Source organism: Bison bison, unplaced genomic scaffold (genome assembly GCF_000754665.1).
Source record: "Bison bison bison isolate TAMUID 2011002044 unplaced genomic scaffold, Bison_UMD1.0 scf7180017864329, whole genome shotgun sequence".
NCBI lineage: Eukaryota > Metazoa > Chordata > Mammalia > Artiodactyla > Bovidae > Bison > Bison bison.
In genome coordinates, this window is record NW_011494901.1 from 2,981,421 (window position 1) to 3,001,495 (window position 20,075).

The window sequence follows — 20,075 nt, forward strand, 5'->3', positions numbered from 1 at the left end:
CTCTCTAGCACTTTCATTCCCCCGACAGTAACCACAGCAAACAACAGAAATAGTCTAGGTACTTTTATAGGCATTAACTCCCTTAATTCTCACAGCCACTCTCTGTGGCTGTGCCTAATTAACAGATGAGGAAAATGAAATAGAAAGTGGTAAAATAACTTGCCCGAAGTTACACAGTCACACCGCCAGCGAGTGGCTGAGCCAAGGTTCAAACTCAGCAGACAGGCTCCAAAGTATGAGCTCTTGGCCTCTCTCATACCTACTCCGTGTTCTCTTTTCAAATGATCAACATGTCTGATCTCCAATTTCTCCAGGCTGTTTCACTTGCTTGTTTTTTTCAATAAAGGAACTCAGTAAAGAACTTCTACAAACCACCATCGTCACTACTACACACTTAACTGCATCTGTGTCACATCTCTGGCTTCCTTCCCGAGCAATGCCCAAACTATTCATACACTGTCTAAGCCAACCTTTGGGCACGCAGACCCCTACCTCCTCCCAGGGATACTGATCCAGCCACCGGCACGCCTCTCCCATAATCATCAGTTTCCCCTTCTCTACAAAGGAATTATCCCCACGAGCATTCACGGTCATTCCCTTCAGAAAATTACTATATTTTAACAATCATTTTAAATGAGGCTTTTAATTAATGTTTGATAGAGCTGATTCAAGTTGAACAGACCAAATTTCTTTAAACAAACTTATACTCCAGAGTCCTTTAAACAACTTAGTAGCATTTATACATTGAAGGTATTTGATTTTCTTGTAAATAGCACTTCAAATCAACGAGCATTTGAAGCAACAAGCATTTGACCCAACAAGCAAAACTTTCCACAGTTTGTAACTTTTATAAATAAAATAAATTAAATGTACAGTGAATAAGTTCTCTGAAATACTTCAATATTTCTGCAGGTTTAGTAACATCTTAAAAATACACTTCAACTAAAATTCACAAATCTAAAAACCTGTTAGGCATTTTTAGGCATTTTAAGTTGGAAATGAAGGCCAATGTTACATTGTAATATGCCAATTACAAATAGTACTTCAAGTAGCAAATACTACAGTTTGTCCCAAACTTTAAAAACTATTCATGAACTCAGCACTGAACTATTGATGGCTATGAGAACTGTTTCCTAGCCTTTTTGAAAATTTATTATTACATATCTCATCTAAAAAATGGTAGCACTCTGGTGAAGTTGTGTTAAAGGGAATGAGTGGTTTTGGCCCCAGCAAGCAGGCCAGTTCACAGTGCTGGGATGAGGAACTCAAGCTTGGGGAATTCAAGGGTGAATTCAATGATAAATGAGAATACCAACTCTGGATGCCAAAAATTCATCTTCCAAAAAACTAGCTTTTTTGGAAGAACCTCAACCTTTCAGCTTTACTAGTACCCCACTTATCAGTGCATTTATGAAATTTAAAAAAAAAACTTGTAAATTAACCCTTCTTAACATAAAGACAGAGCTTCTGATCTTGACTAATCTCATAATTACTCAAGGAAGCAAATTCTTGGTTTCTTATAAGCCACTGGGCTTCACAACGGCTTAAATCAATTCATGAAGGGAAAACCAGACTCTCTGTTTGAGCATACATCCTTATCAGAACATGGGAATACTTCTTTCTGCTTTAAAAATACACATATAAATTCACAGAACTGGAAGTGAATTTAAGAGGAGACTGCAATTACAAATCTTACTTTAATTAAGGACTCTTCTAGCCTAAGACATATTTCCTTACAGATAGTTAACTACTTCAGGAACTGGGGGAAGGTGGAAAAGGGACCAAGTGTAAAATCAGTGTGCTAGAAATGAATAGTCAGTGACTATCCATCAGGAATTGATACATCCCAGGAAATCAAGAAGAAAATAAGAGTCTCTTTATAAAAAATGTGATTTATGTTGAACTTAAAAAAAAAATAAAAAATACAAGGGGTTCTGAAACACAAAATGATGTTAAGAATAGAGGAGGGAAAAATAACCTAAATACAGGCCAAAGAAAACGGTTTTCAGAGGTAGGTAGCGGCAAGATAAGCTCCAAATATAGGTATAAAAAGGCTGAAAGGCTATTGGTCACTAGAGAAATGGCAAATTTTATCATTCCCCTGACCTGAAACAAGCTGAAAAGCTGGTAGAAAGGCTGCATACTGAGGGCAAGAGGATAAATATGGTTCCGAAGGCTTACCTGCAGGCCCTGTCCTGAGCAGCACAGTCAAGATTCAAGATTACGGGAAGAAAAAGAAAACACAGGCTGGTGAGCACAATTTCTAGCTATCAAATCTGCCTCATCACACTCTCTGACTACATGTCAAACTCGTGTCAAGCACTTGGGAGTTGGCCACTAAGCTGCCACACCAGGAACAGATAGAGCCCAATTACCAGCTGAGGTGGAACTCGTGACTTGGGACAAATGATGACAGCAAGGAAAGGGGGCACGTTCAGCTGGAGCCTGGCGACCCCAAGTGCACTGACTGGAGAATTTACTGGTTGTTGCCATTTGTTTTCTTGTTTTTCCATGATAGGAAAAAATAAAGCCCTGTTCCTCTGGCAGGATTCTTAAGTCGAAACCCTCTCCAGAGTTCTGAGTGTTTACTCAAACGTTGAAACAGAACTCAGCTATATTAAAATTAATGTCGACCTGTCCAAGATGGACATACACTATGACCAAAACTGAGATCTCTTCCAGCTGAAGATGCCATGAAATAATTCAAAATAGAACATGGAAAACCATGTTTAAAAAGTTTCTTATTTTCCAAGCATAGTTATTCCAGTATCTTCTATAAAATTGCTTCTGCAAATAGATTTTTTTAATGTATCAAAGAGATTCTCTTCCCAATAGTTAATAGCATCAAATCTATTCCATGTTAGGAGTTCTTATGTTTCCTGTTAAGCAGACACTATGATTCAATCTTATTGTTCTCTAGAAATCCATCAGATGTATTATGCTGCAACACAGAAGTGCTTTCTTTCCTTGTCATGGTAGCAAAAAGCATATCCATCATGCCCAAGGTTTCCAATAGTTCTCGCTGGTAATCAATCTCTTTTTCTACAAGTCCTTGAAGTATCAAAAACTTTTTATCAACTACAGGTGATTGACCAATCACAGGTAGATATATATCTAGAAAGAGAGGAAACATTAACTATAAACATCTTTCTAAACAAAATATGAACAGCAGAATTTATAAAAAGTACAAAAATATGAAATATAAAAGACACCAAAATATCTGTACTTGTACAATTTATGTTTTACATAAATAATCCATCTGAATATATGTATTTCAGAGAGAAATAATTAATTCCGACTTATTTTTCGTTTTCTCATTAAAAATTAGTCATGGTCATTGTAGGTATTTAAAGAAAAAAACTTTTTAAATTATAATAACCCTAGTGCTAGCAATTGAGAGCCAATCCATTGTATACATTTTACTGTACTTTAAAATGCACTGACTTACTATTATTGTTTTCTCCATGAAATCTTTACTGGAGACTTGATAAAGACAAGGTACTTCAATCTATTTGATTTCATTATCTGACACCTCTACTTCTTCAAGCATGCTAGAATTTTAGCAGCTACTTACCAATAATTATTTCAGCAGCATTAATCAAAACAGGGGCAAATCTTGGCTGAGACAGATTCCTACAAAGCAAAAATTCTGTTTACTGAAACCTGCAAACTTTAAAAAAATCCTTAAAACAGATTTACTAAGCTGTTCTGTCAATTCTCTACAAAGCTCAAACTAAAAGTAAATTTGGAGATAAAATTTCAGATGCAAAATACATGCATTTCAGAGACAGAAAACATACCTTATCAAAAAATTAAGAACACGACTGATTTCCTTTTCATCTCGACCTGCAAGGGCATTTGCAAGGACTCCTCTTCGATTTAGCTCCTTTATGATGGAAACTGTAACCTCAGGTGTCTTTATTGTACAAGTAGGCTAGAAAATTTTTCAGAGTCAACATGAGCAGCACAAGAAAAGAATCAGTCTTAGTACTCACTAATAATTATCAAATTTAAACAGGTTTTTTTCCTTCCCAGTTTTGAGTCATGGCAAGAAACAAAATAATTCTTTTAAAAATAAACTCAATGTTATAGGGCAGCCTGGATGGGAGGGGAGCTTGGGAAACAATGGATACATTTATAGCTGAATAGATACATTTACAGCTGAATGAATACATGAACAGTCAAGTCCCTTCACTGTCTACCTGAAACTATCACAACACTGTTAACTGGCTATACCCCAATACAACATAAAAAGTTTAAAATAAAAAAAAAAATTCTTTGAGCTCCAGAATTCCCTGGTGGCCCAGTGGCTAAGAATTTGCCTGCCAGTGCAGGAAAGCCGTATTCAATCCCTGGTCTGGGATGATCTCACATGCCACAGGGCAACTAAGCCCATGCGCTGCAACTACTGAAGCCCGGCACTTTCGAGTTCATCAGTGCAGTTGCTCAGTTGTGTCCAACTTTTTGCAACCCCACGGACTGTAGCACACTAGGCTTCCCTGTCCATCACCAACTCCAGGAGCTTGCTCAGACTCATGTCCATTGAATATGTGATGCCATCCAACCATCTCATCCTCTGTCATCCCCTTCTCCTCCCGCCTTCAATCTTTCCCAGCATCAGGGTTTTTTTAAATGACTTAGTTCTTCGCATCAGGTGGCCAAAGGATTGGAGAGTTTCAACTTCAGCATCAGTCCTTCCAGTGAATATTCAGGACTGATTTCCTTTAGGACTGACTGGTTGGATCTCCTTGCAGTCCAAGGGACCCTCAAGAGTCTTCTCCAACACCACAATTCAAAAGCATCAGTTCTTTGGTGCTCAGCTTTCTTTATAGTCCAACTCTCATATCCATACATGACTACTGGAAAAACCATAGCTTTGACTAGATGGACCTTTGTCTGCAAAGTAATGTCTCTGCTTTTTAATATGCTGTCTAGGTTGGTCATAGCTTTTCTTCCAAGAAGCAAGTGTCTTTTTCATTTCATGGTTGCAATCACCATCTGCAGTGATTTTGGACCCCAAGAAAATAAAGTCTGTCACTGTTTCCATTGTTTCCCCACCTATTTGCCACGAAGTGGTCCAACTGGTTGCAGACAAAAGTACATCAAGGCTAGAGTCCATGCTCCGTAACAAAAGAAGCCACCAGGAGACTCCCGTGAACCGTAACTAGAGAGAAGACCTCACTTGTCACAACTAAAGAAACCCTACATAGCAACGAAGACCCAGTGCAGCTAAAATAATTATAAAAGTTAAAAATAATGTCCTGTGGGTTCATCAGTTCCAACAAATGCACCCCGCAGGCTCTGCATGTGCGGGGCAGATGGCAGATGGGAAAGCTCTGTACCTTCCCTTCAATCATGCTCTGAACCTAAAACTGCTCTAAAAAAACGTTTTTACAAAAAGAAAAATCACACACACGTTACTCACTCACCTCAAGGACTCTGTCAAGTGCCTTAGAGATCCGGAAGTTTTTCAGATCCCTGTCATACAATTCTAGATGTTTCTTTGATGGTCTGTTGATCAAAATGTCATCCTGCATTGAAAAGCAAATTTACAAAGAAAAATCAATATCCAAATAGTTTCATTCGAAATAATCATAGTTCCACAGTGTCCTCGAAGTCTATCATAAAGAAGGGTTATAAGCCCATGAAGTCAATCAAATGAAAACGGTACAATCTGCCACATCACCATGTTCTTAGTGTCCTGTGATTTTAACTTGGGATCCACACACAACATCTCCATCCTGGGCAGACACTGCTCACTGCAACTCTCTTTACATAGCAAGCAGTGACTGAGTAGAAAGAGAAAACAAGAATCTGAGCAACCACCTAGTACCAGTAGAGAAATCCTGGATCAATCAGAACTTCTTTGAATCTCCATCTTCTCAGATGGCAAATGGAGATATTATTGGCTCTACTCTTTTTCAGGGTTATTTAGAAGATCAAACCAGACAGTGTGTGAAAGACACTGTTCTGAGCATAGTAATGTTGCCAAGATTCAGGGCATTAAGAAGTATCATTAGACAGTTTCTTCAACAAATGGTTTTGGGAAAACTGGACAGTTACATCCCCATTACTTATTAATTTAATGTCCCCAATCTAGCAATCTGGAGATGAATATGAAGTAGAGAAAAGTAAAATCAAGTTAAAAAATGAAGCTAACTGCCAGGTGAACTACACTTTTTCAGTAATGTGCAGGGATGAAGCTGGCTATTCTAACAACTTTCATCTGTAAAAAATATATATGAAATATACAAATACCTGTTGTTTCATATAATTTTTTCCCTTAATAAAAGTTCGATATGCAGGCCTTCTTCTCCTGGGCACCGAATCCTTCTTTGCTTCAGATTTCCGATGTTTAACACTCAGTATTCCATTGGTCATTCCTACAACTATTGTCTCATCTTCATGCTAAGAGCAATTAGAAAAGTAAGTTAGTGTATTAGGAACTCATAATTCACCTTGCTTTTTCTTCCAAATACCATTTATAATGTGCTTGCTACTTGTCCATACTTTCATCAAGAGCTCCATTAGGATACTGATTCTCTGCCTAACAGTGACTGACCTATGTGAAAAGTTAAAGTAAAATCATTTTTATTCCTCTAAGATACTACTGTTTGACAGGATCTGCTGGAGAACGGATAGGCTACCCACTCCAGTATTCTCGGGCTTCCCTTTGTGGCTCAGCTGGTTAAGAATCCACCTGCAATGAGGGAGACCTGGGTTCTATCCCTGGGTCGGGAAGATCCCCTGGAGAAGGGAAAGGCTACCACTGCAGTAATCTGGCCTGGGGTGGCAAAGAGTCAGACACCGCTGAGAAATTTTCATTTTTAATTATACTTGGAAATTATCACTGCCAGTTGGTATAATAATACACAGTTAATAACATCTTGGGAAATATTTCCAAAATAATTTCTCCCCATACTCTCCTCCTAGAAAAAGACTGATGTGGTAGCATGCGTGTGTGGACCCATGCTAATTGCTTTAGTCATGTCCAACTCTTTTGTGACCCTTTGGACTATAGCCCACCAGGTTCCTCTGTCCACAGGATCCTCCTGGCAAGAAAACTGGAGTGGGCTGCCATGCCCTCCTCCAGGGGACCTTCCCGACCCAGGGGGTGAACCCGCGTCTCCTGCGTCTCCTGCGCTAGCAGGCGTATTCTTTCCCACCAGCGCCACCAGGGAGCCCCAGAGGCGGCACGACTTTCCAACATCTTGTCAAGAAAACGTTGCATAACTTCTTTTCCACTCCCAGTTCAGATTTCTATATAAGGTGTTCAAACCTATTCCTCCTCCTCAATAGCTCATGAAACTGGACACTAAACACCCCAGAAAGAGCAGTTAACAAAGAAAAGGAGACATTCCATTTTGTTGCCCCTTTGTCTCCCCCACCCCCTGCCCGCCCTTTTGTTTTTTGGCTTAGAGAGCCAACCTGACTTTTTGGAGTATTTAACCCTTGCGTTAAATGTGCTGAAGAGAGATTTATCTACTTTCCAGGTCCTGCCCTTAGTGTTAACAATGCCTATACAACACTACAGTTAGTTTGAGTTGTGCAATGAGTAGGACCTAAATCTGAATTCATGCTTAGTTATTAAGACAACTCATATATTCCAGCCATTGTCTTAACCCAATTATCTAATGTGATAAGAAGAAACTAATACTTATTCAAATGCGAAGATAAACCTTAATACTTCACGTTAGTTTCATTTAACAGGCAAGGTTAGTCAAAGTTTAAAAAAAAAAAAAGCTAAAAGTACTTACTGCAAGTGCAAGACTCAAAATTGAAGCTGTATAATCAAAACTGTGGACTACTTTGTAGGAAGTTGTGCTGTATACTTTCACCTTCCTAACAAAAAAAGAAAAAAAAGAGCTTTGTCACAAAGCATCTTAGAAATGAGTATAAAAAGTTAGTTTTTAAAAATTCAATATATGAATATTAAAACATACAACAATGAAGAAAAATGATTAGTAACATTAGTTACAAAGTAATTTATCACTGAATCTCTTTTAAAAACAAACTCTTTTTTATTGTTTGCATAAACACTTCAACCAGCCACCAGAAGGATAGACCACTGTCTCCTGAAGATGAAACTCGAAACTAAAGAAACAGCATCAAAGTCCACTGACGTCAAAGAGCAGGGTTTCTCAGCTTCACTCATCGTTACTGACACTGTGGGCCGGATAATTCTTTGTAATGGTGGCTGTCCTGTGTACTGCAGGATCTTCAGTGGCATTTGTGACCTCTTCTCCCTACATACCAAGAACACTCTACCCCCAGGTTGTGACAACAACTGAAAATGTCCACAGAGAGTGCGAACAGCCCCTGAGGGACAAAAGGCACTCTGGGTTGAGAACTACTATGAACAGAGCTAACTTACCAGGAGCTTTTGAAGGGACACATCTAAAAATCAAGTCCCAAACTGTCTACTAATACCACTGCAGGGAATTTGCTTTATATTTACATGGTAAGTTCCTCTGTATCAGAAGTATTTTCTAGCTTTTAAAATATGTATACTTCTTAATAAATATGATGAAAAACCAAGGCTTTACATAACAGTGAAAAAAGAAATATGGAAACAAAAGGAGCAACAACAGATAAATGAAAGTAAACTCTAGAACTGGGTCATCGCTCTAGCCACATATGGCTCATGAGCACTTAAAATGTGGGCAGTGAAAAAGAAGTGAATTTATTTTACTTAATTTTAAAATTGAGGCAGTATAAAAATGTTTTTCTATTAAATACAACTATATTTCACTTAAATCATAAAGTATCATTGGGCATGTATATGAGGCTGAACTTGTTTCCGGTCTATCATTAAAAATTTTATGCTGATTACATACTAAAATAATATTTTAGAGTAAATATATTATTAATTTTACCTTTTAAACATGGCTGGCAAAACTGAAAATTACGTATGTAACTCAGACTGTGTTTCTGTTGTACAGCACTGTTCTAGAACATTAACTGGTGAAACACTAATGCTTACTGAATATAGTAATATTTAGAAATATGTAATTTCCAGACAACACACAGAAATTTTTATACGAAGTTTTAAATTTTAAAGAATATAAGCTAGAATATATATACACATACTCGTAAGTATTTCAAAATATACAATAATGATTTTAAAAGAAAACTACAGAATAACCAATTATTTTAAAAGAATATTCAAATGATTCAATAAATTCCTGAAGTATATAAATTAAAGCAAAAAATTACATCAAGGGAGAAAATAAGTTTGCTCTGTATAAATGAAAGGTCAAAACTATTTTCAACTCAACAGATTTTTTTCAGGGAAATCATTTGGCAGCATATTAATGCTATCACAAGTTGTGCAGAAATAACATTTCTTCAAGCAGTAAACATATGCACACTAAGAATGATTAAGAAAGAAAATTAAAATGCTAACCTATCCAGTGAGCCAGAGAGTAACCTCTGTCCAGAGCTGCTGAGACATAAACATGTCACAGTTTTATGATGATTTTTCAAAGACACTAGCAACTGTCCTCCTTTTAGCATGTCCCAGACTTTAACATACCGACCTCCTATAAAAAGAAATAATCATTAGTTTAATTTGGAAAACAACTGAAAAGCACCATAAAATCATTCTTCAAAGGAATTCTGTACAAAAATGGGAAAGAATAACGAAGATATCGTTTCCTAAAAATTCTGTGAATCCCAACAAAACTGAAAAACTTCTCTATAACTTTTACTCTAAGAACTGGAAGCATTCTTAAAAGCAATTTAATCCAATGGTTTAAAAAGAAATTTTTTAATATGGCATCTTTCTTTCAGATAAGTATTAAGCAAAAGTCTAGCAGGTAAAACAGAAAAAGAGGCTGGAGAGCTAGGGGTGGGAGGGGACAAGGAAGCTGGGGTTGGTGGGGACATAGGTCTTACCCATCCTGACTGTGAAAAAGGGCCTGGACCCCAATTCTCAGTCCCTGTCTCCCCACAGGCAGCAGCTCATGAAAGAGACCACAGTTTGAAACCACTGACCTCGCCCAGTGGTCAGATAGACCTCTCATCTTCAAGATCTATCTATATTGGTTGAGGGATGGCCCAAGGTCACACAGTTCATCAGCAACAGACGGAGATCGGCATAAAGACACCCATTCTCCCTGTTCAACTTGTACGTACTTCCATTTCTCAAAATAACAGCAAGAAAAATGGAAACTCTGACAATGTTATCAACTTATTTTGAAATCAAATAGGTATGAGGAAAAGAGTATAAAACGGGATAACTTCTATTTGGATTTTAGAATTAAGCAAAAAAACAAAGCAAAGCTATACACTACCTATGTATTCTTCTAATGCCAACACACAGAATTTTGACTTAACAAATGAAAAAAGCCAATTTACTACTTCCATTATAAATCTGAAAATGCACTATGAACAATAATGAAAAAAATACCTCACTTTCAACTTGACGAAAAATACACTGAGGCCACTCTGAGTCCACGTTATCTCCTCCTCCAGCACTATCAGCTCTTTGCTGAGTAAGGCCATTTCAATCAAGAGTCACATAAAAAGAGAGAAGCCTAATTCTAGATCTGAAAGAACTTGTGTTTTCAAAAGCAGCTACAGATCTCGTATGTAGGAACAACAGCAGGAGTCCGACCTGGATTTCTGGGTAAGTACACAACACAGGCTCTCAAATTCTGAGATTGCCGATTTGCTACTTACCACTTTTTCTTGGACAAATTACTTAAAACTTTGTCTTTATTTTGTAAAACAGAGAAAACTATCTTTTAAGCACATCTAGGGGACTGGAGAGAATAAAAGCACAGTGCCTGGCTCACAGTAGGTACTCAGTAAATAAAAACTGCTCACCTATCCCACTTGTCAACTGTCTAAGCAAAAAACTAAATGTGCGATTCAAGTGCACACTGACAAAGAAATACCTGACTCAAGACAAACAATACTGGTGAAACAATTTTTAAAAGAAATACCTGCTGATACCAGAAGTCCTCCAGAGGGAAAAAGCAGGACACTCTCCACTGGCTGTCCATGCTCAACAGAGATAACACTCTGGTTTGTTCGTGCATCAAACATCTTCACAGTATGATCATATGACCCTAAAACAAAAATGTGTGTGTGTGTGCATATTCAAACAAAACTTTACCAGGAGGAAAGGCTTAGATGAAATTTTAAAAAGACATATGTATACTCAAGATACAGTACTTCTAAACCCTGTGTTACCACTGTCTGTTTCTGAAACACTAACCTACAGGGAACCTTAAACTACTCCTGCCTTCAGACGACTGAGTCATCTGGGAGTCTGACACAGACACCCATGATGACTGGACTGCATCACCTCTGCTTCCTGACTACTGGGGGAGCTCTGAAAACCAGAGCACGATGTTTCAAATCACATGTGGAGGACAATTAAGAACAATCCCCCACAGAAGAAAAAGAAAAGAAAACAACAGGATAAACACATACATATTTCTTTGAAAAAGAATCCCAAAGCAACATCCAAGTATATCAATAAACTTAACAACTTCAAGAGGGAAGAAAAAGATTTCACTAACCTGTGACAAAGAGATCTGTGTTCAGTTTGCTAGCACATCCACACCTCACATAATCAGAATGTTCTTTGAATGTCAGAATTTCTTTGGAGTTTGGAATATCCCATAATTTAACTGTATAATCATCAGCCCCAGAAACCACATGATATTTGTCAGCTGTAAAATCTACTGAATGAACTGCTCTGAAAAATCAAGAATCAATATATCAAAAAACAAGAAAAAATTATTTCTGGTATCATCTAACATCCTAAATAACAAGAAAAGCAGCTCATTTTCAGTAAGTAATTGTAGAGAGAAATCAGGAGAGAAAAATAAAATCTTAAAAATCTTTAAACAGATGTTTATCCTCAAGCCAATTTAAAATGTATATATCCCTGGTACTATGAAGTTAATAAAAATACTGAACAATGGCCTTAAAATTATATTTTCTGATATGTTAACATTTCTACTTTGCTGCTCAGTGGAAAGTTAAATGTTCTAAATGTTGGCACAAAGTTATTTTAATTTAAAAAATTTAAAAATGGGTAGATTTTTAAAAATTCTAAGGAGACTTGCCACTAAGCAGAATCATGTTCCATGAATCTACTATATTTAAAACATTTCACTGATGAACTAAGACTATCCTGATAATATACTATAAAAAACACTTTTTGAGACTTAAAATCAACAGTAAATTTCAGCAATGACATTGGTAATCCTGAAACAAAGTTATAAAACTGCCTTTGGCTGTTTAATTTTTAAGAAGCCAAATACCAAATACAAGTAAAAAAAAAATCCCACCTTCCAACTTGATTTCAAAAAAACAAACTCTATTTGTTTATATTAAATCCAGGCCTCTTGAGTTCTCCATAACAGTTGTGAGGTTGCCTTTAGAACCTCAATGGGGTCACAAAACTCACTGAGAAGTTAACGAAAGCTATAGGACGTCTACATAGAGAAACTCACATTTCCTAAAATGTTGCAAAAAATTCTAGGGAATTCATGAGCCCCATCAAAATGGACCATAGGACTGAACCAAGTTATGCACGCTGTCTTAGAACAATCAGGAAATAAAGTCAATAATGGTACATAATCGTCACAGAACTCTTTCTTTCAAAGCCTGTAAAACCAACAGAACTTACAACAAATGTACAGAAAGACAACTATCTGTAACTGTATGGTGACAGATATTAACCGGTTTATTGTGACAATCATTACACAATATACACAAATACTGTACACCTGAAAGTAACAGAATGTATGCTAATTATACTTCAATAAAAAAATAAAACAAAACAACTGTCTCTTACTTAGTATGGCCTTCAAACTGCCTGAGGGGAGCCCTCCCGCTTATATCAAAAAGCTGAACCCCACCATCTTCACTGCCAGCCACAAGGAGTCTACCATCCTGTCGAAAAGTAGCACAGTATGCTGTGTCTTTAAATCGGGAAAAGGTTTTTATAGGTTCTTGGGAGTATCGGCCATAAATGTGAATCTACAACAAGATAAAAAACACAGCATTTTACTAGATGGCTCAAGAACAGCAGTAAATATAAACTACGTGAAAGAAAAATATTATATTTACCCTTGAAGAAGCTGTGACTGCATAGTTATACGGAGGCTGGGGAGAAAAGTCCACTTTTGACACTGCACCAAACTCCTTGATCTGAACAGGTGTCTTAATGAAAAATAATAGAGAGTATTAACACAGTTACAACCATGCAGGCTACTTTGTACCCTGCCTTTTTTTCACTAACATATCTTAGCTAACTTTTCATGTGAGCAATAGCTTTACCATCCATTATAAGATATATCATAACTTACTTTACCAGTCCACTACTAACAAACAGGTTTTTCTGAGATTTCTAATATTATAAATAATACTTCAATGAGCATCTTTACACATAAGGATAACATACACAAATTTTGGAGAGTATATTCACTGGTGAAGTTCCAAGCTGTGTAATTTACAAGACCACAAGTTATTTTTATCGTAAGAGATAATGCCAGAATTGCCCTCTGAAAAGTTTGCACCAATTTTCCCTACCTCAAGCAGAAATGATGATCAAAATTTTTCATTTGCGCCAACATTATACATGAAAAGGTATCTAAATTATTACTCAATAATTATCTAATTATTGTTTTAATTTGCACTTATTCAATTATGAGTGAAGTTGGAGCTCTTTTAATATATTTATTGGCTACTTAAATTTCCTTTCCTATAAACTTTCCAATCCGAACATCTTTCCATTTTTCTATTAAGTCAATCATCTTTTTTATAAAGAAAAATCATTTAATTAGCCTTTTCAGACAGCAAAGAATTCATTTTACATCTCTTCCTCCTGAGATTAAGAAAAAAAGTTTTTTTAAAACCTTTCATATGAGATTCAAGTTCTAAAATTTAATTCACTTGCATTGATTAATCATCTATTGTCTGTTAGATACCTGTATTATTAAACTGATTAAGGAATATGGATTTTTATATAATTCCAAGAAAAAAAAATCAGACATCCAATTTTCTACCCAAACTATAAGCTGCTGACAGATTATTTTTAGTTATTAACTCTTTACTAGCATATCCAAAGTCTTACAAATGCTGGAGAAATTGGCATTAAATGCAAAACAGCACCCCCTTAATTTTGTCTACACTTACCTTATAGTTGTTCCAGTACAGTGTATCTTGGGTGATTTTTTCACCAAGTACAGGATATGTCTGGATTGATACAGGCTTATAACCAGCCATACTTTCATATAATTGCACTGTTATCCAAGGGTAACTAGTTTGAAACTGGTGTAATTAAAGTGACTGTCTTATGTCTGAAAAAAAAATATTTTATATACACATTACTACTATTCATAAACCTACATATAGTTATGATTCTTACTCTGTGTCTTTTCCAAAGGTTGTGCGGTAGCTCATAGATCAGTGATCATAACCATTTAACCTTAATACAGAAGAGACAATCTAAAGGAAACAAGAAGAAAACAGGGCTACCATAGTGTACTATCTGCTCAGTTATACGCAGAGACTACACACAAATGTTCCCGCACCTAACTGACCAATTTACAACACTTGGGAATAAATCTGGCTCAGCCATCCAGTTGCCAAAGCAGAGCGAAACACACTGGCTTGGAACATTCATTTATTAACAACAGAAAATATTAACATGAAACTGCAAATACAAATGCTTCCTAAAATTAAACTTAAAACAACATTTAATCTATAAAAACAGTCTAAGGACCTGGGGCTTCCCTGATGGCTCAGAGGGTAAAGCGTCTGCCCACAATGCAGGAGACCCGGGTTCGATTCCTGGTTCAGAAAGATCCCATGGAGAAGGAAATGGCACCCCACTCCAGTACTCTTGCCTAGAAAATCCCATGGATGGAGAAGCCTGGTAGGCTACAGTCCATTGGGTCACAAAGAGTTGGACACGACTGAGCGACTTCACTTCACTAGGGACCTGACTTCCTGAAAGCCTAAAACTGCCAAGAAGAAAGCAGAGCTGATATTTTAATGTAGACGAATAAAATTAAATTTAAAAGCTTCTGATGTAGAAGATTAAAATTAAGTTAGTTGATTTTAAAAGGCTTAAACTTAAGAAAGAAAACACGAATAAAACAATTCTGAAATGAAATTCTAGGAAGAAATATCAATAACCTCAGATATGCAGATGACACCACCCTTATGGCAGAAAGTAAAGAGGAACTAAAAAGCCTCTTGATGAAAGCGAAGAGGAGAGTGAAAAAGTTGGCTTAAAGCTCAACATTCAGAAAACGAAGATCATGGCATCTGGTCCCATCACTGCCTGGGAAATAGAGACGCTTACTCCTTGGAAGGAAAGTTATGACCAACCTAGATAGCGTATTCAAAAGCAGAGACACTACTTTGCGAAAAAAGGTCCGTCTAGTCAAGGCTATGGTTTTTCCAGCGGTCATGTATGGACGCGAGAGCTGGACTGTGAAGAAAGCTGAGCACCGAAGAATTGATGCTTTTGAACTGTGGTGCTGGAGAAGACTCTTGAGAGTCCCTTGGACTGCAAGGAGATCCAACCAGTCCATTCTAAAGGAGATCAGCCCTGGGTGCTCTTTGGAAGGACTGATGCTAAAGCTGAAACTCCAGTACTTTGGCCACCTCATGCAACGAGTTGACTCATTGGAAAAGACTCTGATGCTGGGAGGGATTGGGGGCAGGAGGAGAAGGGGACGACAGAAGATGAGATGGCTGGATGGCATCACTGACTCGATGGACGTGAATTTGAGTGAACTCCGGGAGATGGTAATGGACGGGGAGGCCTGGCGTGCTGCGATTCATGGGGTCGCAAAGAGTCGGACATGACTGAGCGACTGAACTGAACTGAAAGCTTTTATAATTCCACATTTGTTTTATTAAATCTAAGGTTTAAAAAATAACTTTTCACAACATGAAGAGTGTTTCTTTGCATAAACTTCTTCACATACCATAGGATCTTTACAATACCTTTACCTCAATGTTTTACAATGTTGTGCTGGTTTCTGCCATACAACAACTAATTAAAACTTTTAACTAACATGTAATTAAGCTGAAATGTCTTTCCAGAACCATTTATTTGCAACAGGGGAATAATTCAGTGGAGCAACTCATCTATTCTCAAAAGTCTGAAAACAATGTAACACCAAAATACACAGGTGCAACATATTTTAAAGGCTTTGATGAAACATGGCAATTCATGATTTAAAAAAGGGAAACTATTCTGTTCACTGAAGTACTTACAAAGTAACACACTGTTCTGGGCACTGTGGCACAATGCTGAGTGAAACAGACATGGTCAGTGCCTTCATATACTCTGAGACTCTTCATTTCAGCTGGTAATTGGCACCAGCTGGGAATCTTGAATCAGTCCTAACTTGTCGTTCCTTCTCACTTCTAACATATAATATTTAGCAAGAGCTGCTGATTTTACCTTCCAAATCTATCTAAACTCCATAATGTCCACACCACCTAGTTAGACTGCTCTAATTCACATCTTCTCAACTACTGAAATAGTGCAATGTAAGGTCTCCCTGACTCTGTCTGTCTTCCAAATAGCTGTCAGAGTTACCGAACTACCATGCAAATCTAGCTTTTGCTACAAAGCCCAAAACTGCCCAGAAAAGAAGGTGCAAGCTCCTTCAAACAGAATTAAGGCCCTCTGTAATCTTGCCCTTGCTTATCTTTCCAGCTTCACTTCTTTTTACTCACTTAACACACCATACTCTTCCTTGTCTCAGTATCTGTCTTCATCTGTCCTCTCTGGCAAGAATGATCTCTTTCTATCTACCTCTTATTTATCACTTAATATTTGAGAATTACATCCTCCAGGAAACCTCTGACTTCCTTAGCTAGGTTACAGGCTTGTCTTTTATAAATCTACTTGACTGTATTTCTGTCAATTCATATAAACATATGGCATCATAATGATCCTTTTTCCCCATTAGTCAAAGCAATGGTTTTTCCAGTAGTCATGTCTGGATGTGAGAGCTGGGCCATAAAGAAAGCTGAGCACCGAAGAATTGATGCTTTTGAACTGTGGTGTTGGAAAAGACTCTTGAGAATCCCTTGGACTGCAAGGAGGTCAAACCAGTCAGTCCTAAAGGAAATCAGTTCTGAATATTCATTGAAAGGACTGATGCTGAAACTGAAACTCCAATACTTTGGCCACCTGATGGGAAGAACTGACACACTGGAAAAGAGCCTGATGCTGCAAAAGATTGAAGGCAGGAGAAGGGTATGACAGAGGATGAGATGGTTGGATGGCATCACTGACTCGATGGACATCAGTCTGAGCAGGCTCCAGAAGTTGTTGATAGACAGGGGCTTGGCATGCTGCAGTCCATGGGGTGGCAAAGAGTCGGACATGACTGAGGGGCCGAACTGAAACTGAACATTTTATGTCTGGAAGACTAAAAACAACTGCCCGATTGGGGCTTCCCTGGCTCAGACAGTGAAGAATCTGCCTGCAATGCAAGAGATGTGGGTTCAATTCCTCGGCTGGGAAGATCCCCTGGAGAAGGGAATGACTATACCCACTCCAGCGTCCCTGCCTGGAGAATCCCACGGACAGAGAAGCCTCGTGGGCTACGGTCCATGGAATCACAAAAAGTCAGATGTGACTGAGCGACTAACACTTGAGTTTCAAATAAATATTCATGAAAGGAACAAAAGGAAGCATTGTGCTGGGTTATATGGGAAACAAAATTAAAACCATGAGTGGTGTGAACACTGCTATAAAGCACAAGTCCACAGAGTTTTTCTGTAAAAGGCCAAAGAATAAATATTTTAGGCTTTGTAGGCCAGCAGGCAAAATGGAGGATATTATGTAGTTACTTACATACCAAGAAAGAAAAAATTCCAAATTTTTTACTAACAAGCTACCCCCAAATAACTGTAAGTATGATATTCTGTTTATGAATGAAAGAGACTCTTTGGAGAAGGGGGAGAAAGTTACATGGACTTTGAATGATGTGTCCTGTCATCAAATAGGGCTTCCCCGGTGGCAAAGTGGTAAAGAACCTGCCTGTCAATTCAGGAGATGCAGGAGACTCAGGTTCGATCCCTGGGTCGGGAAGATCCCCTAGAGGAGGGCATGGCAGCCCACTCCAGTCTTCCTGCCTGGAGAATCCCCATGGACAGAGGAGCCTGGGGAGCCAAGGTCCATAGGGCGGCAGAGAGTGAGACACAACTGAAGCCACTTAGCACATACCCATCATCAAACAAATCACAAATGTTCATCTATAAAAAACATACGTGGCTCACTGACGACCCCAGAACAGACAGTGGGCCAGATCTAGCCTGTCTGTGGGCCTTAGCCCCTCACTAGAGCACGGCTGACCCTTGAACAGCAGTTTTGAATTGTGTGGGTCTGCTTAGAGCAGATTTTTTTTCAACAGTAAATACCACAGTACTACAGAATTACGGCTTGTTGAAAGCACAAGTGGAGCCCAGGATGTGGAGGAATCCCATACACGGAGAGTCCACTGTAAGTTATCCCTCCCGAGAAGGTAAGGGCCACTAAAGCTGCCTCACCGCAGTGTTCGAGAGTCAACTATATAGGCGATGGAGAACATAACTGCCTTGAAAGAAGTACTTTACAGTAGTTTGCCAGATTAAAGTGACTAACAGCATCAGAGGCAGGAGAGGGGAAGCAAGACAGTGTAAAAGCACGGATGCAAGAAGTGACGTGAAAATGAACAGGAAGAAAACAATCAGAGAGTGGTAACAGGCTGAAAAAACCGGGCCTGAATGAAAACTAGGTACTACTACATCACAAGGCAGAACACCAAAAGTATGCTATAAGTAATATACAGAAAACAAAACGCTCAGACGAGACTTTAACTGGGAGGCTACCAGAAACATTAAAAGTGTGCATTTCAGTTGGGCCTTTAGAATAATATTGAAACCAATTAACCACTTAATAAGAGCGGGCACTGCAAACTGAGAGAACCATATAAGCAAAGACAGAGATGGAAATCTGCCTACTACTTTGAAAGGGTGTGGATTACTCCAGGGACTAATAATGGTGGACAGTAGAAGTGGAGAGTGACCGTAGAGGAGGAAAATCTAGGTCGAAAGTAAATTGCGAGGATCCTGAGAGGTTGCTTAAGGAATTTAGCCACTCCGCGGAGACCGGGAAGCCCCAGGGAAACATGCTAGATAGCAAGGAAGGCCTGATGTGAGTCTGGGGTACCTTCATTGGGAGCCCCCTTTACCTCCGTAAGCCCGGACGGTCCGCCGAGACTCCAGCGTCAAGAATTTCTTGGACTCCGCCAGTCCCCTTCCTGACTATGCAGGAGAACATGCAGAAGATCACGTGGATACTGTAAGAAACCCCTGAAACACGCCGCGAACAGACGAGCCCGTCGGGTCGCACGAAGGTGACGTCAGGGCGCAGGCTCCCGAGACGCACGCAGCCTGGGTGACGCAGGGGAGGGTCCGGTGGGCGGGGCTATGGTGGAGGAGGAGGCGTGGCCAGAGCGCGTGGCCAAGGCCAGGCGATAGACCCAGAACCATGGCTGAAATGACGCTATCTCTGTAGTTACTGGGATCGTAAAATCGCGCAGCACAGCGGCGGGAAAATACCTGGAAGTCCTCTCGGCTGCAACGACGCCGAACGCTTTTTGGCCGGAAACCGAAAGCAGAAATCGGAAGTGACGTCGCGATCACAACAAGCCGGGGCTTGGCTGGGGTCCTGCAGTGACTCTGGCCGCAGATGGAGAGGCCCGACTCGCTGTGGACTGTCGAGAGTGGTTGCCAGGCCCTGCGCCCCGACCCGGGCAGCCTCCGGTCCCTGTTGCCGGGGCCGGCCCGCCGCGGTTGAGCCAGAGTTTCCGCCCGCCGTGCCGGAGCCGCGCTGGGAGTTTTTTCGGGCAGAGCTGGCGGGTGGCGACAGCACGAGACTTCCCTCCCTGCCACAGTCTCCCCTCCAGCGGGTTCCTGTCCTGGGACGCCGGGACACCTGTCGCCTGTGAGGCATCATTCTCATAGCGCCTTCCTTTCCTCGTAGGGCAACTCCAGGATGAAGGGTGGGCGGGGGGTTCCTGTTATTAGCACCC

At 39.3% G+C, this 20,075-nt stretch overlaps 2 protein-coding genes across 2 annotated transcripts in view; one reads left to right on the top strand and one right to left on the bottom strand.

Annotated features, from left to right (window-relative positions):
• Positions 1-624: 624 nt before the first annotated feature.
• Positions 625-19,397, bottom strand: UTP15 (UTP15, U3 small nucleolar ribonucleoprotein, homolog (S. cerevisiae)). The gene is made up of 13 exons (XM_010853547.1): positions 19,233-19,397; positions 14,161-14,324; positions 13,093-13,185; positions 12,818-13,002; positions 11,532-11,710; positions 10,950-11,075; positions 9,407-9,542; positions 7,758-7,842; positions 6,259-6,408; positions 5,430-5,531; positions 3,801-3,934; positions 3,575-3,633; positions 625-3,114 (listed from the first exon to the last, which is right to left on the bottom strand). The coding sequence occupies exons 2-13, from the start codon at positions 14,248-14,250 to the stop codon at positions 2,894-2,896; spliced, it is 1,560 nt and encodes a 519-aa protein (XP_010851849.1). The 5' UTR covers positions 14,251-14,324; positions 19,233-19,397; the 3' UTR covers positions 625-2,893.
• Positions 19,398-19,666: 269 nt separating this feature from the next.
• The window catches only part of ANKRA2 (ankyrin repeat, family A (RFXANK-like), 2), a 10,336-nt gene continuing 9,927 nt past the window's right edge, over positions 19,667-20,075 (top strand). The window contains exon 1 of the mRNA XM_010853548.1: positions 19,667-19,987. The gene's annotated coding sequence lies outside the window, so the exon portion shown is untranslated. The remainder of the gene's footprint in view (positions 19,988-20,075) is intronic.